At 39.3% G+C, this 14,788-nt stretch overlaps 1 protein-coding gene across 1 annotated transcript; it reads left to right on the forward strand.

Annotated features, from left to right (window-relative positions):
- The first annotated feature begins 5,254 nt into the window (after positions 1-5,254).
- LOC137018318 (G-protein coupled receptor family C group 6 member A-like) lies at positions 5,255-14,442 on the forward strand. Its single transcript, XM_067382921.1, has 8 exons — positions 5,255-5,451; positions 5,740-6,031; positions 7,228-7,983; positions 8,389-8,592; positions 8,688-8,805; positions 9,915-10,928; positions 13,034-13,378; positions 13,463-14,442. Exons 1-8 carry the CDS (start codon positions 5,255-5,257, stop codon positions 14,440-14,442), a joined length of 3,906 nt encoding a protein of 1,301 aa, XP_067239022.1.
- Positions 14,443-14,788: the final 346 nt, after the last annotated feature.

Genomic DNA, 14,788 nt, shown 5'->3' on the forward strand with positions numbered 1-14,788 from the left:
CAGGCCCTTTCTAACAGAACATGCAACACAACTTCTGGTCCAGGCTCTGGTCATTTCTAGGCTTGATTACTGCAATGCACTTCTGGCTGGACTGCCATCATGCACAATCAAGCCTCTACAAATGATTCAGAACGCAGCAGCACGTCTCGTCTTCAACGAGCCCAAAAGAGCACACGTCACGCCTCTCTTCATCTCTCTTCACTGGCTACCACTTGCTTCTCGCATCAAATTCAAGGCGTTGACGCTTGCTTACAGATCTACCACAGGCTCAGCACCCTCCTACTTCCACTCACTCTTACGAGTCTACACTCCTACCAGAAACCTGCGCTCATTAAAGGAGCGAAGGCTTGTGGTACCATCACAGAGAGGCACAAAATCACTTTCCAGAACATTCTCATTCACTGTCCCTTGCTGGTGGAATGATCTTCCTGCCTTCATCCGGAATGCGGAATCCCTGGCAATATTCAAAAGACAGCTGAAAACCCATCTCTTTCGTGAGCACTTAACCTCATCTTAAAAAAAAAAAAAACCTTCTTATTCCTATCCTTTCACTTCCTCTAATCCCTCTCTATTGTAGCTTAGGATAATCTGAGCACTGCCTATAACTTGTATTATGAGCACTTCTTGTCTATTTGCCTCGTCATAACGACTCGCTTGTTGTATTCCTCACTTGTAAGTCGCTTTGGATAAAAGCGTCTGCCAAATGAATAAATGTAAATGTAAATGATCATTGAGGTTTTGCTTGATTTTGTTTGAAAGCTTGTTGTATGTTATTATTGAGTTCTTCACCTTCTTCCTGTCCTGCAGCTCGTACTCGTATTACATCAAGGTGTCCATGGACGTGCTGGATGGGGTTCGAGTGGTGGATCACTCCAAGTTCCTGTGCCGCTCCTGGCAGAATCTGTTCTTCTCTCCTCGTGTCTGCAGGTAAAGCATTGATCATGGTCTTCCTGACCACAGTTCAGATTATTCTGGATTTTCATGTGTCAAATCACTGGTCATCATGTGAACCTGGGCGAACTCTGACCAATCCATTACTGCAGATATTGCTTTACCATCATATGCTATAAATATAAAAAGAGAACTCATCACTAATAAACACTGTGATATCATTAACAATTCTGTATATTGTTTTCCATTATTACAGAGAGGGACATATTTGACATTAAAGTTCTATCAGTTGAAGAGGCAAATTGATAGTTGATAGATAAAGGTTTAGTTGACTTCAGAATTAAAATTTCCTGATAATTTACTCACCCCCATGTCATCCAAGATGTTCATGTCTTTCTTTCTTCAGTCAAAATGAAATGAAGGTTTTTGAGGATAACATTCCAGGATTTTTCTCCATATAGTGGACTTCACTGGGGTTCAGCGGGTTGAAGGTCCAAATGTCAGTTTCAGTGCAGCTTCAAACAGCTCCACTGCAGTTACCTACAGGAGCAATCATCCTCACTGATCACAAAAATGTTTACTCAGTGATCTCACTCTCTGAGTAAAGTTGGGCCCAATGTACTGTAAAGAATTTCCCATTTTGACTTTCACAGATGTTTTACACTAATTTTGAATTACACATTGCATTGTGTTGTGTTTTATGGTTAAAGGAAATGTCTGAAAACTTAATGAATAATTTTCTGGCAGTTTTATTTTTCACAGTTCATTTTAATACGGCTTCGGGGGGGTAATAAAGGCCTTCTGAAGTGAAGCAATGCATTTGTGTAAAAAAAACATCCATATTTAACAAGTTATGAAGTAAAATATCTAGTCTTCCTTATTCAAGTTAAGAAGAAAGTGTAAACTGGCCTCGTGTCATTTAAGCTTTTTCCGTAAGTTGAATAGGGAAGGCGTAGAACGTAGCATAAGCTTTTTGAACTGAACAAGTTTTACACTTTCTTCATCAGTTGAATAAGGAAGGCATTCTTGTGGAAGCTGGATATTTTACTTCATAACTTGTTAAATATGGATATTTTTCTTCAAACAAAAGCATTGCTTCTCTTCAGAAGGCCTTTATTAAGCCTCTGGAGCCGTGTGGAGTACGTCTATGATGGATGGATGTGGATGGAAGGACTTTCTTCAGCTCATACTTGTGAACCCTGTTCACTGCCATTATAAAGCTGTGTGGACCAATGGTGAGGCTATATAAGGGTGGCACTGGCCCACTGAGATTGACGGCTGGCTCACCCAATCAAATGAAACTCATTTTTTGAAAATTATGGGATAATTTTCATTTTTGGGTGAACTAACCCTTTAATTTCAAGTTTAGGTTTAAAACAAGGGTTAGGTGCTTCTGCACTGACCCTGATCCCATGTGGCCTTCACTAACAGCCACTGTGGATGCGGTTGCTCACTTTTGTGTGGAACGAGTCTTCAATCAGCGTCTTCCCACAGTAACGTTTGAACGCAATCTCAATTACATATTGTCAGTGTTTTTTTTTGTTTTTGTTTGTTTTTTTTAATTAGTAGTAATAGAAACTCAGTGAATAGAATCATTAATAGACAGTAATAAACTCATTTGTATGTCTGTTCTTCATTAGTGTGAACACTAGAGGGCTTCGTTTCACTTGATACTGATACGTTCTTTATAAAGAGGCAGCGCTCATGTAAACTAATGAAGGCCGGCAGGATCTCTGTGTCTCTGCTGCTTCTGCACTGGCAGTTTTTATGGATTCTTTTAATGAACACTTTATTAAACACAACTTTTTAACTGCTATAGTTGTAGGGTATTATAGGGAAGTGCCCAGTGCTAGCATGAGTTAATGTGAACCTGCCCCTGCCCTGTACAGTTGCTGTGACATGAACACACTGATAACGTGTAAAATAAAACACGTTCTAGGATTTTGTAACATTCTGTTCACATACTGCAAACTGACACTGTATAGTACACTTTATTTCACATACTTTAATATTTTTTGTACCTCTGAATGTCATATTTGAATTGTGTGACATTTTTTGTTTATCTCTGTGCATCATGTCTGAATGCTGCGCTGCATCTTTAGCGGCTTCATTCTACTTGAACTAAGATAGTTATATTTCACAGAAGCTGATGAAAATAATTTGTCAAATAGAGTGAAAGTATTTATTCCTGACATGATGCAAGATACAGATAAAAAAAACAAACAGATTAAACGTGCACGATTAGTATCAAGTATATCCAGTTTTACTACATTCTCTTTTTTTCTGGTTTATAGAACATGAAGAAAAAAATCCCATTCCTGAACCCAGTCCAAAGACAAACAGATGAGAACACACATCTCTATCTGAAATATTAATGTTTTTATTACTATACTATAAGTTCATGTGAATATTAATGAGAATATAGACAATCTGTGTTGAAATAGATTTGTAAAATACATCTTTAGAGGCACACTGAGGATTTCAATGACAAAAGTCTATCATAAAGATCATAATGTTCCCAAATTGAATCTTTTGATGAATACACAAAAGATGGACACAATAGGTTATATTTCATCATATATAGGCCTATCAGTAAAAAATAAAAATAAAAAATGAAAAAGTGCATCATAGCTCAAGCTGCAAGGTAACTCGGCATGATCTGCATATGTACAGCTAATCAGAGGTCTGTAATGTCTGTATAAAAGGTGTTTATTGTGTTTGAACTTGTTTTGAGGATGCCACTCTTGGCAATGCTCGAAGATCTCGCTGTTTGAGAGTGATGAAAGCAAAGGGTGTGTGGAATGCCCTTATATGGACACGGTGTGGGCGTGTTTTATGTAAATGACTAACCTTGGAATCTTCAGAACACAAATTAAGTATTTTTGATTAAATCTGATGGCTCAGTAAGGGTTGCATAGCCAGCAATAACACTCCCTTTTTCAATGCCCAGAAAGCTACTAAAAACATATTTAAAACAGTCATGTGACTACAGTGGTTCAGCCTTAATATTATAAAGTGACGAGAATACTTTTTGTGTGCCAAAAAAAACAAAATAGCTACTTTATTAAACAATATCTAGTGATGGGCGATTTCAAAACACTGCTTCATGAAGCTTCAAAGCTTAATGAATCATTTGTTTTGAATCAGTGGTTCGGAGCGTGTATCAAACTGCCAAAGTCATGTGAACTATTGAAGTTTCAAAACATTTATGACGTAACAAAGCCTCATTTACTGAAATCATGAGATTTTAGCGCTCTGAACCACTGATTCGAAACAAAAGATTCGTAAAGCTTTGAAGCTTCATGGACATTGAAAACGGTGTGTTATTGCTGACGATGCAGGCTTCACTGAGCCATCGGATTTTATCAAAAATATCTTAATTTGTGTTCAAAAGATGAACGAAGGTCTTACGGGTGTAGAACAACATGAGGGTGAGTAATTAATGATTGTATTTTCATCAATTCAGGTGCATACACATATGTTGTGAATTAGGCAGAAAGTTTTCGTGAGAAGTTCAAATGCATATAAATATGAATCGTGTTCTCAGTTATTAGTGAATGAGACCCAATGTGAGCAATGACCTAAGATGCATGTACATTTATCCTTTTTAAAAATGTCTGGTTATGGCTGACAATATATAACATGAGTCGGGGTGACACCACAAAAAAACCTGCAGAAGTCAGAAAAGCAAAAATGGTAATGACTGGTTTAGTGTTTAGTGTGGTAGCAGATATTGGAAAGCAACATCTCACTATTTAGGAGAGATTCAATGGCATATAAGGTCAATATGTAGGGCATTATACTGTATTAAGATCACATGTATTCGTTTTCATGCAAAGCATCACATGTGTGTGCCTAAAACCTCTTTCCATTTTATTCTCACTGCTCCTTTTTATAGTTATTGCTTCAGTTGGTTGGTTTTCATTTCGCAATTCACTTTTCTTAGCGCTGCTGCTGACATCTAGAAGCGGACACATGTTCCCATGTACAGTATCTACTCTTAATGCACATTAACAGTGTGACTGTTGATTTATCACAGCTGATGTTGGAGTGTTTCACCTCCAGACTCGCTAAACCACCCAATCCTGAAATCTCAGCTCTTAATGGTTCTGCCATCACTTCTTGCCATCTCGATTAAAATGAAAACAACTGTTACTGTAACTTCCAGAAAGAGTCCACATTCCATCACGGGTTACAGAAATGTGGTGGAGCAGGTGAATTTCTCCACTTCCCTGGTAAAGAGGTAACGTTCAGACACCTCAGTTCACCTCCAAAGCCAGCCCTTATGTTCACGTCACCCAAAAAGCAGAACCAGTTTTACAATAAATAGATCCTTGACATGATGCTCCATACATTCACAGCCATGAAGTCCCATCTTGAGGTTTGTGTGCTGGCCGTGATGATGCTGAGCCTGGGATTGTGGGTCCGTTGTGACATTCCCAGCTCCCTGTGCGGAGCGTACATGGAAGGAGACGTTAACATTGCAATTTTGAGCTCGATTCACTCAAAAGTAATCAACCTTCATAAGCGAACTAGACCTCAGCCATTCATCTGTACTGAGTGAGTATCCGCAAGGCTTTCTCATATTTTTAAATGCTGCTGACACCAAAAAACTGATCATTTGGATACTTACTAATACTAAGGTGATCAGATTTCCAAAATGGAAAGTATTGACAAGTTCAGTGGTCACTGAAATCTCATTTGTTATCATCTGAGAATTAAAAAACAATGCATTTTTTTTGTTGTTGTGAGATCCATGTACTATTATTATTATAATTAATAATAAATAATCTCACAGCTGGTCAATTAAGTAATTAATACTAAGAACTATGTTTCTCTTTTTGCCAGTTTTGATCTGGTCACATTTCAACAAACGCTGAGTGCCATCTTTGCAATTGAAGAAATCAATAACTCCACGCTTCTTCCGGGGATTAAGCTGGGATATGAAATCTGTGATCCCTGTGCATCTCCCACCAAAGCACTGCACTGTGTGGAACATTTACTGGCGATTAACGACTCTCTGCCGGCCCTTTCAGACTACTCAGACTTTCGCCCGCCAGTGAAAGCTTTTCTGGGAGAAAGATACTCAGAGTTATCCATCGCTATTGCCAAGCTCCTCAGCCTTTACCTGTGTCCTCAGGTAATTTCTTAACTCTGTACCTCATTAAAGCCAGAGTTTACATGAATAATTCACCAAATAATGTTAGTTCTGCCATCTTTTACTTGCACTCATGTGGTCTCAGTCTATTTATTTCTTCTGTGGAGAATCTTTATGCCGCTTTTTTCCAAACAACAAAAGTTCATAGCCTATCAAACTCCAAGAAGAACAAAGAATGCCCTGAAAGGACAATTAAAGCATTATAAACATATCAAAACTGTAGTCCTTATGACTGAAGTCATGCTTTGGCAAATCTTTGCTTGATTTTCAAACCTTTGCTTAAAAGTAAAAAGTAGGCCTAGTATAACTTTAGTATAATTAAGCACAACCATAGATTTGCAGTATAGTGAAGTATAATCACAGTACAACTGCAATACATTGAAGTTCAACAGCAGGAAAACTGCAGTCGTATTGCAGCTATACTGCGATATTGCATTTTTTTGTGTGTCCAAAAACATGCATATTTCTATATGTAAAATCTGCAGTAATCTTTTGTAAGGGACACATCATGATAAGACACAAAAAAAAAAAATCAAAAATCACAGCCAAACAAAAGAATGTGTGGGCGGAGTCTCTCTGCACTTGCAACCAAATCAATCCAAAATCAGAGCCAATCAGAAGAGCATGTGGGCGGAGTCTCTCTGCACTTATGACCCAAATCAGTCGAAAATTACAGCGAATCAGAAGAGCGTGTGGGCAGAGTCTCTCTGCAAGTGCACTGAACTCACAACTAAATAGATCAATTCACAATCAAATTCATAAATATTACACCATTTTAACATTATTAATTAAATTAATTAATTTAATACTGAGTAACTGAAACATACTTGTAACAACAATACTTGTTTGCTTACACTTCCAACATTCTTGTTTACATTTATTTATTTTCAAGGTCTGAGGTGAATTATGTTGTTTCAGTATGGCTTTAAAAGGCAAATAAAATAATATCCAAACTTACAATACATTTTTTAACATTACATAAGGCACATAATCAGCACCTGAGATTATCATTGCCATAAGTACGTTGTTGTTTCAGTCACGACAGTGCAGGGATAAAAAAAAACTTGTAGCTTGTTAAGACAAACAGTTAATAACATGGAATAGACACCTTTTATCATGTCACAGCATCGCATTTGTTTAGGACACAGTGTTAAGCCACAATCTTTATCTGTCAACAGGTCAGCACCCAATCCTCTGCGCCAGTTCTGAGTGACAAACTGCGGTATCCGTCCTTCATGCGTGTGATTCCGAGTGACATCTACCAAGCTCAGGCGCTGGTCAGGCTCATATCTCATTTCTCATGGAACTGGGTTGGTGTCGTGTATGGAGATGATGACTACGGTAGAGCGGCCTACCAAAGCTTCGTGCAAGAGTCAGCGGGAAAAATATGTGCTAATTTTGAGAAAGTGGTACCACACTACTTGGACCACGTCGACATTGAAAAGTACATCAAAGATGCTGCCAAGACCATAAGAGAGTCTTCTGCCAAGGTGGTGCTGCTCATTCTGAAGCCGCAGCTGGTGGAGAAGCTTTTCAAGGAGATGATCCAGACCAACACAAGCAGAGTCTGGATTGCAAGTGACGCCTGGTCCTTATACCGGCCCTTAACAAAGATGAACGACATAAACAAAGTGGGTAAAATATTTGGCTTTTCCTTTACCATGGGAAATATACCAGGGTTTGAAGACTACTTGAGAAACCTCAGGCCAACGGCAGGAGCAAGAAATGACTACATAGAAGAGTACAAGCAGCAGAGACTGAACTGCTCGCTGTGGCCCTCGAACTGCACCGTAGATGACATTCTGTACGCAGTGGACCACAGGGAGGCCTACGGAGAGAGGGTGGCCATATATGCTATAGCGCATGGGCTCAGGACACTCCTGAAGTGCGACGAGACCGCCTGCTCCGGAGAGACCAACTTCCCACCCTGGAAGGTGAGATCTCTATACATGACATTTATTAGTCAAGGTTAATGGATATTGTTAACTGTTGTTCATTCGCAATACATGAACTGATGCTTTTTGTTAAAACTGTTGGCAAAATTATGGTAAAAAATGCATTAGTATATGTAAAAATCTTTGTTAAACTAGATCAGGGTTTCCCAAGTGGGGGTTCATGAGTGGATGAAAAAACGTACATGCACATCAGATGTAAAATTAAAATAAATAAATTAGGCTGCATGATAACATCCACTGTATAACCTGTTCTCAGCCAGTTGAACTGGAGCCTGTTGTAAATTGGCCACGTGTTCGCCAGTGTTTTTGTAACAAGCATTTAACAAGCATGAACAACAGTGTAATAAATTATTAAATCTCAAGAACATTTACTCTTTTTTGCAGCTAGTGGAAAGTATGCGCAGTGTGAATTTCACACTCGATGGCAATAGATATTTCTTTGATGAACACGGTGACTTTGTGGATGGTTACGACCTCATAATGTGGAAGGAAAATGGTGATGAACGAATTATTGAAGTTGTGGGAAAATTCCTATTGAAAAAAGGAGACGTGGAGATCTTCAGTCAATACCAGTCGATAAATAACAGCGTGAGTTGTGCCGTCTCTACTCTAGCTATTTTATCCACCACCACAACAAGAAAACAACTGACAATCATTGATATGTGTCGTTTTTTCCCCTCCAGCTGCCCTTGTCCAAGTGCTCAAATTCTTGCATGCCTGGTTATGCGAAGAACCAGTCAAAGATCTCCTGCTGCTACAACTGCGTTGAATGTCCTGAAGGAAAATATACTTATGGATATGGTAAATCAGAATTCATTCACAGAATTCACTAGAAAATTATCTGATCATAAATAGCAGAAACCAGCAACACTGGAACTGTCTTCAGATTTTATTATTATTGACATTATTGAGCATAGTTAAGCCAAACCCATCAATCAAAATTCAGTTGTGACAAAATGTGTAGTTACGGTCTTTTGAGTTTTTCACAGCAGTATGTCACACCCAGAGGTATTTCTTGTCAACAAGCCAATTATTTTAACTCCTTCCCCACCAGTGACAGAATTTTCCAGCAATCCGTGTTTTCACTGTTATATTTTAGGGGGCGCTATTACATCTCCTGAAAGAGTAAAGAATTTCCGGATCAAAACACATGTGAAGAAGAAGCAGAAACAAATGATTGAAGCATTGCTTTTACACATGTAAAATAATAACGTGATCATCAAACATTCAACAGCATATAAATCAAAACAGCCTAACATTACTGAATGAAATGTTGAACATCAATTTCTCAACTTTATGTTCAAGTAAAATTAGGCATCAAAATAGTTGTTAATATACAGTAGATTTGCTTGGTTTGTTTGGTCCTGACCAAAAAAAAAAAAAACATTTAGTCCTGATCCACTTATCGCTCACCAAACCAAAAGAAACCGAACCTAAAAAGGCACAAGGACACGTTCACAATCTGATTGGTTGGCATATATATGACATATTGCCTATTTTGAGACAGAACTTATCAAACATCTAGAACTGTCCTTTTTAGGGTCTCTTCTTTCTGTTTTTGGTTTGTTTACCATTGGTTAAAAACCATTTGGTTTGTTCATATATCATTCAAACCATACCAGACTTCATTTAGAAGCATATGTGAACGCTGCCATCTGAACCTTGGTGTGCACCAAATTTCATTTTAATAGAAAAAAATATGCCATCCATTAAACAGTTTAGAGTCATTAGTTACAGATAAAACACCATTGGCAAATCACAATCAGAGAGATGGGTAACGAGCCCTGATATTAGCTGCTTCCAATATACCAAAAAAAAAAAAAGCTTGTTAGGGCTAATAGCTATATATATATATATTGTGCTTTCCAAATTCAAATTTGATGACTCTATACATGCAATTTCTTTTTCAGATCTCCCCGAATGCCTAAAATGTCCAGACAACAAGTGGTCTCTTAACGGGTCAAGTAAATGCGAGGAATACCTAGAGATATATCTGGCTTGGAGTAATAGTTATCCCATAGCTCTGTTAGTGGCTACAGCAATAGGCTTGGCTCTGGTGTTCACCTCATTCATCATTTTCAGTGTGCACAGATACACCACAGTCATCAAAAAAGCTGACAATACAATGTCTTGTTTCATGTTACTGGGGCTGACGGTCAGCTTTGTCAGCGTAATCATGTTTATCGGCAGGCCAACTGTGCATCATTGCAGGGCACAGCAGGCCTTGTACGGTCTCGGCTTCACCCTGTGTGTTTCTTGCATCCTGGTTAAAGCCTACCGCACTTTCCTGGCTTTCATGGCCTTTGATCCGGACAAGCAGCATCAGCTTAAAAAACTCTACAAGCCTGTTATAAATTTGGTCCTGCTTACGGGTGCTCAAGGACTCATCCTGTTGTTATGGATGACTTTGGGAAAGTCTCCTGTACCAGATATAAAGTGGCCTGGAACTGGCCTAGAAAAATATGTTGTCTGCGATGAGGGCTCCATTATAGGTTTTGGGGTGATGCATGGTTACATAGCTCTATTGGCCTTCATTTGTTTCTTTCTTGCGTTCAAGGGTAGAAAAGTACCACATGATTTCAACGAGACTGGCATCATCATATTCAGCATGTTGATTCATCTGTTTGTTTGGCTTTGCTTTATTCCTATTTATATTGAAAGAAACAAGACCGAACAGCGGCACGTTGTTCAGGCTTCAGCCATCCTGGTTTCCAACTATGGCATATTATTTTGTCATTTTGTCCCAAAGTGCTACATAGTCCTGTGGGAACTATCTGAGCACTCAAGGGCATCGATCATGGGGAGGTTAGCTGGAGGCATTAAAGATGATGCAGCCTCTGACATTAACATATTTCATGGGGGCCGAAACACTCCAGACTCCGGCATCATCTCCCCTAGTGTAGGACCATTTGTGATAGAGATCAGTACGATTCATAAAGATGTTTCCAGTACTATAAAGACTGAGGATTTTTTTAATATGGATAGAGACATATAGATACCACAGTGTCCCGCCATGTCCAGCTGAGGCAAAGACACAGTACGAAATAAAAATAAGAGTGTTGTCTTGCCGCCTTCTAGCAATTACTGCAACAAACAAATCTTTCCTTGGCCAGAAAAGTTAATCTTCTTTCTTACATAAACTGGATTTTCATCTTGCATTCATTGTAAATATCTCAATACAGTATGTGAGCAACTTAGCAACTCATGATGAAAGTTGCTAAAATGGTGATTTAATGATTTTTGCTGTAAGTTTTTATACATTTATTTTTAATTTAAACATTTACATATTAATGTACTAAATGTAATGGTGAAGTGTGTAATCCTAAGAATAACGAACCAAACTGTTGTTACCTCTGGCCTATGGCACAGAAATTACACACCTCTTTCTGTTCTGTTCTTTTGCATATTGTAAAAACTGTACATTTAATAAACAATAAAAATGATTTGAGCTTTGAACTTTAATGACATTATCAGTGTCTGCCACTGTTTGTGATTCTTGTGGATCATTTTTCCCCGTTTAAATCCTTTGCCAGCAGATTGCGGACATCACAGGCAGAAATCCAGGGAGGATTTCAGTCAGAAGTAAACATCTATAAATACTCCAACCTCAAGTCACACTGAACTTAATTCACCATGTGCTACTGTTGGTTGTTGTTCAATTTCACAGAAACGAAATTGAAACAGTCACTTAAACCGTTTTTTTTTTTTTTTTTTTTTTTTTAATGAAAACTCTTACCACTGTAGAAAAAAAAACTGAAGTCACTTAAAGGTGCCCTAGAATCAGAATTTGAATTTACCTCAGCATAGTTGAATAACAAGAGTTCAGTACATGGAAAAGACATACATTGAGTTTCAAACTCCATTGTTTCCTACTTCTTATGTAAATCTCATTTGTTTAAAAGACTTCCGGAAAACACTCGGATCTCAACATAACACCGACTGTTACGTAACAGTCGGGATCATTAATATGTATGACCCCAATATTTGCATAATGCCAGCCCATTCGACGCATTAGACAAGGAAAGGCAGTATTAACGGCTGGATCTGTGCACAGACAAGGTAAGCAAGCAAGAACAACAGCGAAAAATGGCAGATGGAGCAATAATAACTGACATGATCCATGATATCATGATATTTTTAGTGATATTTGTAAATTGTCTTTCTAAATGTTTCATTAGCATGTTGCTAATGTACTGTTAAATGTGGTTAAAGTTACCATCGTTTCTTACTGTATTCACGGAGACGAGAGTCGTTGCCATTTTCATTTTTTAAACACTTGCAGTCTGTATAATGCATAAACACAACTTCATTCTTTATAAATCTCTCCAACAGTGTGTAATGTTAGCTTTAGCCACAGAGCATAGCCTCAAACTCACACAAAATCAAACGTAACCATCTAAATAAATACTTTACTCACATAATTCGAAGCATGCATACAGCATGCATGACGAACATCTTGTAAAGATCCATTTGAGGGTTATATTAGCTGTGTAAACTTTGTTTATGCGATGTATATATAGTCGAGAGCTCGTGGGGCAGAGGGAACGCATCTCTTAAAGGGGCCGTGCTGAAAAAATCAGTGCCTAGTTAATGATGCCCCAAAATAGGCAGCTAAAAAAATTAATTAAAAAAAATCTATGGGGTATTTTGAGCTGAAACTTCACAGACACATTCAGGGGACACCTAGGACTTATATTACATCTTGTAAAAAAACAATCTAGGGCACCTTTAAGATTGAAGGACTGGAAGCTTCAATCCTGTTCTTCAGTCTTGGGCTCACATACAAAACACCAAATGGTCAGTGATAATAAGTAGAGAAATTGTGGACAAGGACAGTGAAGGACAACAGAAGACAACTGGTATGGTGCGTAAACAAGAACCAAGTTGAGGTTTTCTGGCACACCACTTTCAATCTGCAGTTGATAAAACTGATCAAAAGAAAAGGAACAGGATTCTCCCAACAACATGGGGTGCTCCCCCTCTAAAGGTCAACTATTCAGTAAAAAAGCTTTGCTTTCTGGTTCACCAGAAAGCAAGAAAAATGCTGACCTGCCCTCTGATGGGGCAGAACTTCAAATCAAAAAAGAGATAAACACTGCTTCAGAAGGACAAGCAGCAACAGAGATACAAGAAAATGCAAAAAACATTCAAGGTAAGAAATCCTCAGTAGATGATGTAGATTGTGATGCCACTGTGGCAGTCAAAGAAGATGCTACTGAGAAGATGCTAGACGTGGTCCATTCTCAGGATGGACAAGGTGCACAAGAGGGCCTCTTAGAAAACCAAAAAGAAGGAATAGAGGAGATACGGACAAAAGATAAGCAAGGAAAGTGGAGGAAGCAGAGGAAACAGAGACTGAGAAAAAATTCCTGCAGTCAAAGGCAGAGTTCATATTGAAAGCGCACCAGGCAGCCTATTCATATAAACCCCAGCATATCCAAATATGAGTCTCTTATAGGGCTCTTAAGCCAGGCTGCTCAGACCCAGCTCTCTGTACAGACCACAGTAGCTACAGTAGTCTTGCACTATGAAGAGATCAACCAGGCTTTGGAGGAAATGGCCGCTGAAGGCGAGCAACTGCTGAGGGAACATGGACACAACATGAAGTGGCCCGCTTTACTTAAAGACTATCCACCTACAACCAAACCAAGCAATGACCTGAACCAGCTTCCTTCTGAACTGCTGCAGCAAATGCTTCTTCACTCCACAGTTAAAATGATCTCAGTGGGAGACTCTGTGAAATGCCTAGGTGACTCAGCCTTAAAAGAACTAGCTGACTACTTTGGGTCCCTGTCTCAGGTCTTAGGAGAGAAGCTGCTGGCTAAGCATGTGGCCGAGGAGCGCCTGAAGCAGGTTTTGTCTCATGTGGAAGCTGCTGCCCTCAGGAAACCAGGTCCAGAGGATTCTGCACTGCACAGTGAGGACAGCGGCATAGGTGCAGACAATGAGTGTCAGAATGGCTTGGAGCGCTTCCTTCGAAATAGAGGGAGCTTGGGATCAGGAGCAAACACTGGAAAAACATCTGTCCTTACCACCACTTGCTCTCCAGATCAGCAGCTCCTTAATGCCAATGAGGAAGGTACAGACAATGATGATGAGGATGATGATGACAATGATGATGACGATGATGAGGATGCAGAACTTGAGGATGATGTCAGTGGTAAAGGTGAGCCAGGGAGGTTGACTGACAAGACAAGGAGAACAATGTGTGGTTCTTTTGAAGCAAAATCCAGCTTTCCACAAGATCAGGGTGGTCTTCAAAACCAAGATCAAGTCAAGACCAGTAACTTGAAAAGGAAAATCAGACGACCAAAAACAGCAGACAATACCCTTCAGCTGAAACTAAAACACCGCCACTTAAGACAACCAAAGCGCTCGCAATCCTCCGGGTGTTTGTGTAGCAAAGCAGAAGAATCAGTTCCTAATGAGGAACATTGAAACTTGAGGAACATGCAAACACCTCACTGGAGGAGAAAAAATAATTTTCCAGATGATCTTGTTCATGGAGGCCATGTACGGACAAAGATTAGAAAAGGTTCATCAGGAGGACAGTGCTCAGCAAGGTACTATGGCCTCCAGTATGGCAGCAAAGGGCCTTTTAGGGCAATACCACCAAGCTCTCCTCCAGAGTTTACTCCAGAACCACCTGGGCGAAATGCTGTCAAGAGACTCATTAATACTTTTAGCCAAGGGGTGGAGGATAATTCAAGACAAAGTCCTTTAGACCAAAGACCAGTAAGAGTTAGGGGCAACAAGGGGCACTCTCCCACTGCTGGAGAACAGC

This window comes from Chanodichthys erythropterus, chromosome 4 (genome assembly GCF_024489055.1).
Source record: "Chanodichthys erythropterus isolate Z2021 chromosome 4, ASM2448905v1, whole genome shotgun sequence".
Classification (NCBI taxonomy): Eukaryota; Metazoa; Chordata; class Actinopteri; order Cypriniformes; family Xenocyprididae; genus Chanodichthys; species Chanodichthys erythropterus.

Excerpts from the sequence above, each read along its gene's own strand:
- LOC137018318 (XM_067382921.1), top strand. The coding sequence starts at position 5,255 with ATGAAGTCCCATCTTGAGGTTTGTGTGCTGGCCGTGATGATGCTGAGC. Across the intron at positions 7,984-8,388 it reads CCAACTTCCCACCCTGGAAG|CTAGTGGAAAGTATGCGCAG; the intron begins GTGAGATCTCTA and ends TCTTTTTTGCAG. Across the intron at positions 10,929-13,033 it reads ACCATTTGTGATAGAGATCA|AAAGCAAGAAAAATGCTGAC; the intron begins GTACGATTCATA and ends CTGGTTCACCAG.